General features: G+C 34.5%; 1 protein-coding gene across 1 annotated transcript; it reads right to left on the bottom strand.

The window, feature by feature from the left end:
- LOC128674474 (probable aldehyde oxidase gad-3) lies at positions 1-8,316 on the bottom strand. Its single transcript, XM_053752996.1, has 16 exons — positions 8,274-8,316; positions 7,216-7,382; positions 6,678-6,838; positions 5,524-5,894; positions 5,216-5,439; positions 5,012-5,114; positions 4,810-4,934; positions 4,395-4,688; positions 3,780-4,069; positions 3,097-3,588; positions 2,790-2,973; positions 2,376-2,574; positions 1,102-1,865; positions 600-792; positions 397-510; positions 1-71 (listed from the first exon to the last, which is right to left on the bottom strand). The coding sequence occupies exons 1-16, from the start codon at positions 8,314-8,316 to the stop codon at positions 1-3; spliced, it is 3,795 nt and encodes a 1,264-aa protein (XP_053608971.1).
- Positions 8,317-10,303: the final 1,987 nt, after the last annotated feature.

Raw genomic sequence — 10,303 nt, 5'->3', positions numbered from 1 at the left:
TTATTGAAATAAGAATTCTCTGAGACGAACTTCCGATTTTAATACATTCTGTGCTATGGTAAACGGACCATCTGAAAAAAAGAAAACATGTATGAAAACTGGTTTAGGAAACTTAAGGTACACAAAAAATATAGAATCGAAGACGAGACGCAAACTACACACTCGTAGTAATAATATATGTCGAAATAATTTATTGATCATACTTAACACTTTATGAAATAATAAAATCCATTACAACTGATTTTCATATGATTTTAAATGAAATCATCATTCATCACTCGATTAGTGGAGTGATGCTTGATCATGGTTCAGCTAACAGTCTTGAATTTGAAAAGATACTAATAGATATCCACAATAACATCAGCTGCTTTACTTAGTATAGAAAAGACAATCCACCTGCTTCAAACCACTGAGTCCTAGGAATGCCGGAGTCCTCTCGAGACGCAGCTATGGCCTCTCTCAGTGCGAAGGCCACGGAGACAGCTAAGCAGATAGGCGGCTCTGTGGCACCTGCATCAAATCAATGGTGGATAAAGAATAATATCCCGGACCATAAATACCTTATGTATGACAATAAAGAATTTACTATATGACGTTACCTTTGCTGCCAAGAACTCCGAGAGGGTTGTAAGAATTCCTGCGCAGAGACACTCTGAAATCAATCGGTATATCTTTGGCAAGCGGTACGTGGTAGTACCACGTCCGATCCGTCAGGATCTCACCAGTCTTATCATCATATATTATTTCCTCATGAGTCCAATAACCAAGACCCATTATGAATGCGCCCTCGACCTGAAAAATATACTTAATTAAACATACTCGCCAATGTACCTACTGTAAACATTTGATTCATAATTTTCTATCCTTCTATCCATTTCAATTAATCGCTACATTAATTCCAATGACAAAGTAATTTTTATTATACAGAGATATAGATAACTTTTATTAAAATGATATTATAATAAATGTAGAAAAATACTTTCCAATATGAATTTCCACTAGGATGTAAAAAAGGCAATTGTAAAAATATTTACTTATTCACTGTATCTGCTTTTTACAAAATATGCTTTAGCTTACTTAGTCTTTCCTAAAGCAACTCACCTGCCCAACATCAAGTTTAGGATTAATACCCGTTCCAACGTCTTCTACTATATCAACTCTTAAAACTTCATGTTCTCCGGTCAATATGTCCAATTCAACTTCAGTGACTGCTGCACCGGATACTCTATAAAACTGCTGATCATTGTTTGTGACTCGATAGCTTGTTTGCAGGTTGATACCTCGCTGGTAAGCAGTCCTTATTAAGAGTTCCCAAGATGGATCGTTGAGAGCCTCTCTTACAATGGCGAGGCGATCTAAGAGTATCTGGCAACATTTGATGGCACCAAAGCAAGCTGCTTGAGTGGATCTGGTACCTCCAACAGTATAGCTATTTGGAATAGAAAAAGTGTCGGGCTGTTTTATTCTGACTTTATCTAAAGAAATATTTAAGGTATATGCTACAACCTGCGCAACCATAGTATTTGAGCCCTGTCCTATTTCAATAACACCTGTTTTAACATCCACTGTACCATCGCCTTGGTAAACGGATAGTATGACATGGTAGTCGACAATAAGAGTAATTGGGTAGCTCATGAAGGCTACTCGTAGACCTCGTTTCTTCCACCGGTGGGACTTGTTAAAGCTATTAACTTCCTCCCTGCGTTTGTAGTACTCGCTGTCTCTCAGAACTTGCTGCACAACGTCCATAGTATCAGTCATAGTTCTGTTGAAATTGTTTAGACGAACCTCGACTGGATCCCGACCTATTTCATAGGATATTCTTTCCAATATATGTTCAGTTATTGAAATTCCTTCCAAGGAACCTGTAAACATTTAAATAATTTCAGACCTTTTTTTATAAAAATAAATTGTATTTCATAACTTCTTTCTCCGGCTGGGCTACTTGGAGTCGGTTCTCCTTTTACGGTGTCTTCAGTTCAATCGCTGATACTCGTAGGTTATCATTGGTTGGGTGTTTGCCCTTTCCATGTCATTTTACATGTCCGTCATCCATGTCAGTTGGGATCTTCCGAAGCGAAAAAACTCACAACTTATATGCGTCTTGGGCTTCGCTTATATGAGAATTTCGTAATAAGAAGCAATGTAACGCATGATTGGTACACAAAAAACTACACAGAAATTATTAATAATTAATTATATAAATTCTCTCACATACATCTAATATGAGGGAATTGGAAGAAATTTTATATAGAATGATAGAATCGTGGCTCATAAATGTCTATTCAACTAGTTAGTCAGTTTCTCAAAAATAATCAAATTATGGAAATGAGAAGAATTTAATTTATCTAAAAGCTAAATTTCGTAGTTATTACCTGGCGCCCTGGCAAATGCATTAGATGCAGTATCGGTAAATGAGTTAAACAGTTTGGATTGCCATCTTAGATTGTCATAACAGCTCTTTAGGGACGTCGCAACGAAGATGATTGATGTATCTGATCCAAGTACAAAACCATTATCGTCATATACATGGACTTCTAGATATTGTATTTCGCCCGAATCGTTCACACCAATCTGCACAATAAATGTTATTAAAAGTATTTCATCGTAAATAACATAATAGAAATAAAAAATATCACAATAATTAAAAATAGTGTCTAAGTAGTAAATTACTTCATAATCCAATAGTGTCTAAGTAATAAATGTTATTAAAAGTATTTCATCGTAAATAACATAACAGAAAAAAAAAAATCACAATAATTAAAAATAGTGTCTAAGTAGTAAATTACTTCATAATCCGCTGTACAAGGAAGTCTTTTCCCAATACACCTCATGTTGGCCTGTATGGACATCACAAACCGACATGGTCTGTTGGTCAAATGAGTGACCATAGCACATACAGTTGACACATAATTAGGTCGCGAAATTTTAATACCGTAGGCACCTCCACAACGGGGCACTACCAAATTTATCCTGCAAGTAAAATAGTTAATCCTAAATAATTGAGTACAATTTTCTATAAAAGAGATATTCTATAAAAGAGAAAATAACTTTATACAAGTTTTGTATACAGAAGTTAGTAGTAGAGCTCTTCACCTGTTTTGTTCCACATTCAATACTTCAGACACAGCGACATGCACGGAGTCCAACCACTGCGTCGCGGAGTACACGTCCAGTCCATCGTCATTGGGTCTGGTCACACAGGACAACGTTTCCATGGTGAAATGATATTGGTGATAAATACTGTGAGAACCTTTAATAACCTTTTGCACGTTTAGACCTCGATCTCTTGCAGGAACCACTTGATATAGTTGAATACGACTAGGATCACGTTCTTGTAAATCTTTTATTGTTAATATTGGCTTTCTTTTATCAACTTTGTATTTAACCTGTACAAGTAAGGCTGCTCTGTTTGCTAACTTTTCTGTTTCCGCTACTATAACGCCTATCGGTTGATCATAGTATGATATTTCCTTTTCGACGAAAATTATTTCTGGTATAATTTGGGCTGTCACTTTCGGTGATAAGAAATTATTGCTTCCGGGGATATCTTTTGCAGAGAAGAATGCTACGACGCCGGGTATTTTCTGTAAGTTATATTGGCAATATTCTAGTAACCCGGAAGTCTATTGCGTTATTTTTTATGAAAATATTAAAGAGTGAATATATTTGTTTAAATGAATTGGAGAGATGGATATAGTTGCGAAAAAGGAACAAAATTAGTTTAGGTGGCTACGTAAAATTTATAAAATCAAATGAATGAAATAAGTTCCCTTATCAATGCTGCTGTAGGGTCGATGCTCTCTAGCTCACCTGTGCAAATGTCAGAAGTGACAAAAGCACAGAACACTTCTTTCGGTTGTGTCACCAGGTCATTCACGTATTTGATTTCTCCTGCACATTGTATCAAAGCCTCTCGTTTCGGTATAGGCTCCGTGTCCGGCCACACTATCGGATTCGTATCATAAACCTGCGACCCCTTTGATAATGGTCTAGTTTTCCGAAAATCTCTTGCACCGGAACGATACCAAGGTCTTAACTGAGATTGTGGGATAAGATTCAACAGACCCTAAAACGAAACATTTCAATTTTTGTTCTAGTAATGAAGCTACTCACTATTTAATTTAAATAAAGATAGAATTACAACGATGCGCTGTATTGCTGCGCGTAACCTGCTACATAAAACTAATCTATAAATAGTATATGACAATATCCATATTTCCATAAAACCAAAAAATATTTTTATTTTAGCTAACTTTATAATCACTGTATGTATAATGAAGTTTAGAGAATGTAATATGTTATAATGTAGTATCCTGCCATTATATAACTAGCAGGATCTTAACAAATAGCATTTCCCAATAATTCCTCATTAAATAGTAGTAGTAAAGTACCTTATAAAAAAGTCCTAATGCGCACTTTCTTCTATACGCAGCCTTCATTTCACCAGCAATCTCTTCAACAATAAGTTCGTCATCTAACACCTTAAGGGCTTCTTGTAGTACATCGTTAGTAAATATTTTCTTCTTTGCCAGAAACTCCTCGGTTTTCGTTGCGTGAACAAATTTTCCAGACAAACCTCCAATAACTATCCTCGCAGAAAGAACCATGTCTTTGTCGTGTTTGTCAAATTCGTACAGGAATGCGGCGTTCACTTGCGCATGAGCATTTTGAGCACGAGGCATTATCTGTAGTAATAATACATTTTAATAATGGTTCTTCGATCCATATGAACAATTTAAAGCAAATAAAAAGTTTTTATATAGAAATTAGAACTTCACAGGTAATTTTAATACAAATATCACCCACCTTGAATGAAACAAATTCATGGTTTGGTCCATAAGGAGGTATTTTTACTTGATTGATTACTTTCCCAGTCATATCTAGTGATAAGAAATCAACTATTTTTACCACTTGAGTATTATGCTCATCAACTGGAACAATATACAAAGTAAGTACTTAAATATTTCTCTTTCGTATCACATTTAATTTAACTAAAATTATTTCTAACCTATAGATACAACTGCGCCTATTGTTTCTAGTAATAAAAAAATATCTGATGAAAAAGTATTTTTCCTGTGTTTCACCATCAAGTTACCAGCAATGCTTCCAATCTGAAATAATTATATAACATTTAGGTAGTTTTGTTTAGTAGTTAGACACAAAGTTACATAAAAATATATCAATTTCAATAAATTATAAAATCGTTACGTACGTTTCTGACGGGTATATGAGCAACCAAGTCAAGGTGCTCACAAAGCTTTTCCAAGTAAGCAAAGTCTTCATTCTCCTTAGAGATTTTCCCAAACAGTTCCATTAGGTCAGTCAACGTAGTACCAGCACCGATGCATAAGTTTTGGTCGACGTAGTACCCTTTTATTTCTTGTATTGGACTTATATCAATAAGAACTCTTGGGAAGGAGAAAATAGGCACAGCCCCTATGAACAAAAGTACTTTTTAAGAATCTTGACAGTAATAATAATAGTATCAATAAAATAAATAAATAAGATAAGTACACATACCTCTTCCAGTATTTCCATTAACAAGCATGTAAGAATCAACACCTTCCATTTTTAGCACCTGAAAAATTTGTTCAACTCGATGAACTCTGTACCAAGTGCGATCATCTTTCAAGTGTATCTTTTTGATGGTATCATCAACATCTTCCTTCTTGATCAAACACCACGTCTTATCGCAGGATCCGCTGCAGCTTTTCTTGTCTTTACAGAGTTTCAGGTCTTCAATATCAGGTATTTTTGGTTTTGGCGAATCTTTTGCGAATGTTTTGAATGCATCAAGAATTGGCCTGTATCCAGTGCATCGGCATGTGTTGCTGCCTAATGAATTTTCTATTTCATGTTCCGTTAGATCATAATTTGTTGATTCAAGCAAACTGAAATATATCAAAATTTTTGTAATTGTTTAAATTTTTGTAATATGTAGTTAACTTCGTGGAAGAAAGTTAAAAATATCTATTCAATACACTAATATCAATTAATTTAAGTTTATTATATTTAATTTAATCAATAAACTTTGTTCTTGTCGGTGAAGCACTTTCCATCTTATTCTGTCCTCAGCCATCGATTTCACCTCCCTATACGACACGACCTCTGCCTTCTCTTTTATTTCATCTAATAATTCCCTTCTTGGCTTTCCTTTCCTCTTATTGCTTCAATTTTTTCTTCAGTTAGATATTTCATAAAGTTGTCGTGTCGTATAAGGTGGCCATACATCTTTCCCCTTCTTGTCTCTATTGCTTCCAATAATAATTCTTCTCTCTTTGGTCTGGTCTAGTACTTGTTCGTTTGTTTTCATATCTGTCCAATTAATTATCTCCATGCGCCTCCAGCACCACATTTCAAAATGTTGTAAACGCATTCAATCCTTCTTTAGCAGAGTCCACGTCTCACTACCATACAACACAATACTCCAAACATATGTTTTAATGAGACGTTTTTTCAAGGCTGTTTTAATTTTCGAATCAAATAACACGAACATCGGGGACTACAAATTGAGATGCCGACATTTAACTATATTAGTAGCGTAAGTATATGTCATGAGGATGCATTGTTGTTGTCATTTGCTTTTTATGTTAGAAACTAACTAAACTATTTAACAAACAACAGGAATTTATTTCGTACTTGGTGTTTCATATTTAAACAACTCATATTTTTACCTGTACATGCTCATGACCCACCCGGGCGAGCAGTACCCGCACTGGGAGCCGTCATGTTCAGCCAAGGTCTTCTGGACAGGGTGGTAGCCTCGACCGCGGTCGCCGATACCTTCTATGGTCGTGATCTCCCAGTCCTCACAGGAAGTTATAGACACCAGACACTGCAATAAGGTAGATCGAGATTATTTTCCAGTTACTAAATAAAAGTTAATAAAACAGATGTGGTAACAAAAACACAAGGCCAAAACTACAATTACATGACAGAATTACATGTGGTTCAAGTCAAGTGGAAAATTCAAGCGGGCGAATTAGTGGGCAAAAGCAAGTAGTAGCCTTTCTTCTATTGCAGAGCAAGCCCGTTGTATATTTTTATAAAGACCTGCAATAAATTATTTTTATTGAATTGAGAGAAAAATGGATGAGGCTCAATCAACGGGAGTTTTGCGGCTAGTCTATCTTTTTTACGATGTCACCTTTTTTGCATCTCATCACGTCCTTTACTTGATCATTTTCACTTAATCTTTTTCGTGTTACTCACAGAGTTGACGGAGAAGGAGCGCAGATGGCCCGAGTGGTCCCTAGCGCGCACATTGACAATGCAGGCGCCGCAGCCCCCCTCCTTGCACATGTACTTGGTGCCGCGCAGGTTCAGCGTCTCGCGCAAGTAGTCGTTCAGGGACACGTCTGAGTCCACTTCATGGCCCACTTTTAGATAATTTAACAATTATTTATTTATTATAGTTACATTTCATACTTATAAATATTGTTTAAAAAAACATTGTTCTATAGCTGAGTTCTCTGAGAATTCTGTAGTGTCGGCACTATGGTTATAGTTGGACCGAAACACTCAGAAAAGTAATTGTTTTAATACCCATACATATTAACTGTGAAATGTACAGCATGCTAATCGTTATATTTTAAGACTTTGAATATAAATAAATATAAATTAATTTAAGGTACCTATCTCACCTACCTTAAATTAATTTATTTACTTTCAGTTCACTACAATAAAATTAAAATTAAAAATACAGTAGTTTTGCTAATATGTTGTAATCCCATCCCATTTATTTATTTATTTTTCATTTTTAAGAAATTTCATGTCAAATGTACGAACTTTCGGTTGAATTTAAAATTATTATATCAAAGTTGTTTTGTTTATTGCATTAAAAGTATAGCGATATCTTTTTAACCTTCTTTACAACCATATTTATCATATTCAGCCATGGCCTGAAATGAAATTAAACTTGGAGATGGAACAATTTTCCAAACATTTTACAAAAGTAGTTTTATAATTTGCCATAAAGTTATATTAATTCAAACTAAAAACTATGTACCTACCTTTAATGTAACTTATAAACACTTATAAATTAAAAATTAAAACTTCAATAAAATAAACAAAAGTAGTTTTTATAATTCCTTCTCAAAATGTTGTTCATTTTTTCTGCATTTATGATGGGAAAATCCACAATTGGACCTTTATTTCACTGTAATAAATTTATGAGAAAAAAACGTTTGGACGTGGCAGAAAAAGTCACAGTTTTATCGACCAGTGCCTGACTTAATTAAAAATAAAACATTTATTAATAAATAATTTACCAGAGCATTTTAAATCGTTAACTTTAAAAAATATTCGGTCCATGATGATGGCACGCTCAAATAAAACGAGTTTCTAAACACTGACTTAGTTACACTGCTATGTAGACTTTAATAAGTTATGCAAAAGGTGTTGTTACTATAATTATTAGACTATTCATAATTCTTTCCGCTAACCTATTCATAGGGTTCTGTATCCACAATATGACTAAGTTGCTTCACCTGGGGCAGTGGCGTCACGTGACATTTTATTTCTACGCTTGACAAGAAAGTTAAATACTTCAGGTATACATTAATTAAATAATAACTATACTTATAATAAAACTGTAACTGGTACTTATAATTAAACTGTAACTGGACTATTTAAGGAGATATTTGCGAAGAAAAATAGAACAGGACTATTAAGGGTCAATAGAAGCCATAACAATGTTTTTTAGAATTTTTGTCTGTCTGTCTGTATGTTTGTGCGCGCATCACACAAAATCTACTAGATGGATCTGAATGAAATTCGGCACAGAGATAGATTGCGGCCTGGATTAGAATATAGGCTCCTTTTTATCCCGAAATTCTATCCCGAAACAAATAGGGAGCGTAAGTTTGTATAAAACTTCGTTATTTTTGAAGTAAGACAAAAGTATAATTTTAGCTTTACGTTCACCCTTAGGTAATTTCAAAAATAAGTTTGTAATTATTTATATTTTTTATTTAAATTCTAAAAAACACTTATAATTAATAGTTCCCATAAAATATTTTTTGTTAGTATACAAATTGACAGTTTATTTCTTTCACCATATAATATAGAAGCTGAACTCGCTACAATTTAAATCTCATACAAGATGGCGTCACATACAAAGAAATTAAAATGCGTTGTCGAGTATCCGCCGCCAAATTATCGTTAAGCTCGAAATACGTACGCACGGACCTTTTGGATTTTTGATTCGAATAAAATTTTTAGACTATTTATTTTGCCTTAAAATTATCAAAACTATGCATTCCCGAAAATGATCTATTCTTTTTTTTGTTTCTGCGGCGGCGGCGTCTTTTGGATCAACAAAATTTCAGAAGGAGCATTCATCCTTCATGATCGATCACCTTTAAAATTCAGAGCAAAGTTTAACATCTAATTGGTTCATTTGTGCTATGGACTGACGTTCCAAAATTTCTGCGAATATACTTTGTAGCCGATAATCAAGGCCATAGATTTGAGACAACAACGTAATTTAAATTTGAATTCAAGCCTGTTACGCAGCCTGCAGAATATGTCACCCTTAAAAACTATATTTCCGTTGTTCCCGGAAAAAGCTATGGTTCCCGTGCGAAAAACCTGTATTCTCTTTTAGGTGATGAAAGATAAAATGTGGCAGGAATGTAGATTATGGATCCGGTCCGCTAAGAAAGTAATTTTATAAATTCTTACCCTAAGGGCGTGAAATAGGGGTTGCAAGAGTGTTTGAAACATCGTCATTCTAGAAATATGCGCCATGAAGTTTTAGATTTACATTTTTTACGGGATTTACGATAAAAGACTGCCAATACACGTTTTGAAATTTAGTACTATAAAAAATGGGTAGATGGCGCAGAGAGTATGTTAAAACGGGAAATGGTAGTATATTTACAATCCCCATAGGATTTATTGCCTCCCGACTAGAGACGTCCCGCTGAGAAATGATCTATTCTCAGAAATTTTCTCTTGTGATTTGGATTTTTAGTTCGCACTACACAATAGATGGCGTTGAGTGCATTTTGATACGCGAAACTGTTTTTGTGTAATCTGGAACAGACAGACATGCTTTTCCCATGGCCTGTAGTGTTGAGTTGGGAGAACAAACAATATTCCATAATTCGAGTCCTAAAATTAATTTTAAATTTGTTCAATCCTATTCCACTTTTTCGATTTCATTTAATATTTACGATAACTGTAAAAATGAGTTTCTTATGTTTTTTCTTTTCAAGCTTCTTCTATTCAAGTTTCTATTCAATTGACATTCATCAAATACTACAAGAAATTATAGACCTCTCAATTGTCCCCGTGA

This window comes from Plodia interpunctella, chromosome 12, assembly GCF_027563975.2.
Source record: "Plodia interpunctella isolate USDA-ARS_2022_Savannah chromosome 12, ilPloInte3.2, whole genome shotgun sequence".
Taxonomy (NCBI): Eukaryota; Metazoa; Arthropoda; class Insecta; order Lepidoptera; family Pyralidae; genus Plodia; species Plodia interpunctella.
Note: the sequence above shows the minus strand (reverse complement) of the source record. Positions and strands in the feature narration are given on the sequence as shown.

What these genes read in the sequence shown, in the direction of transcription:
- LOC128674474 (XM_053752996.1), bottom strand. Translation starts at nt 8,316, where the DNA reads ATGGACCGAATATTTTTTAAAGTTAACGATTTAAAATGCTCTG. An exon ending in TGGGTCATGAGCATGTACAG is followed by an intron (nt 5,895 to 6,677) that starts GTAAAAATATGA and finishes GATATATTTCAG; the next exon opens with TTTGCTTGAATCAACAAATT. An exon ending in CGGAGTTCTTGGCAGCAAAG is followed by an intron (nt 511 to 599) that starts GTAACGTCATAT and finishes GATTTGATGCAG; the next exon opens with GTGCCACAGAGCCGCCTATC.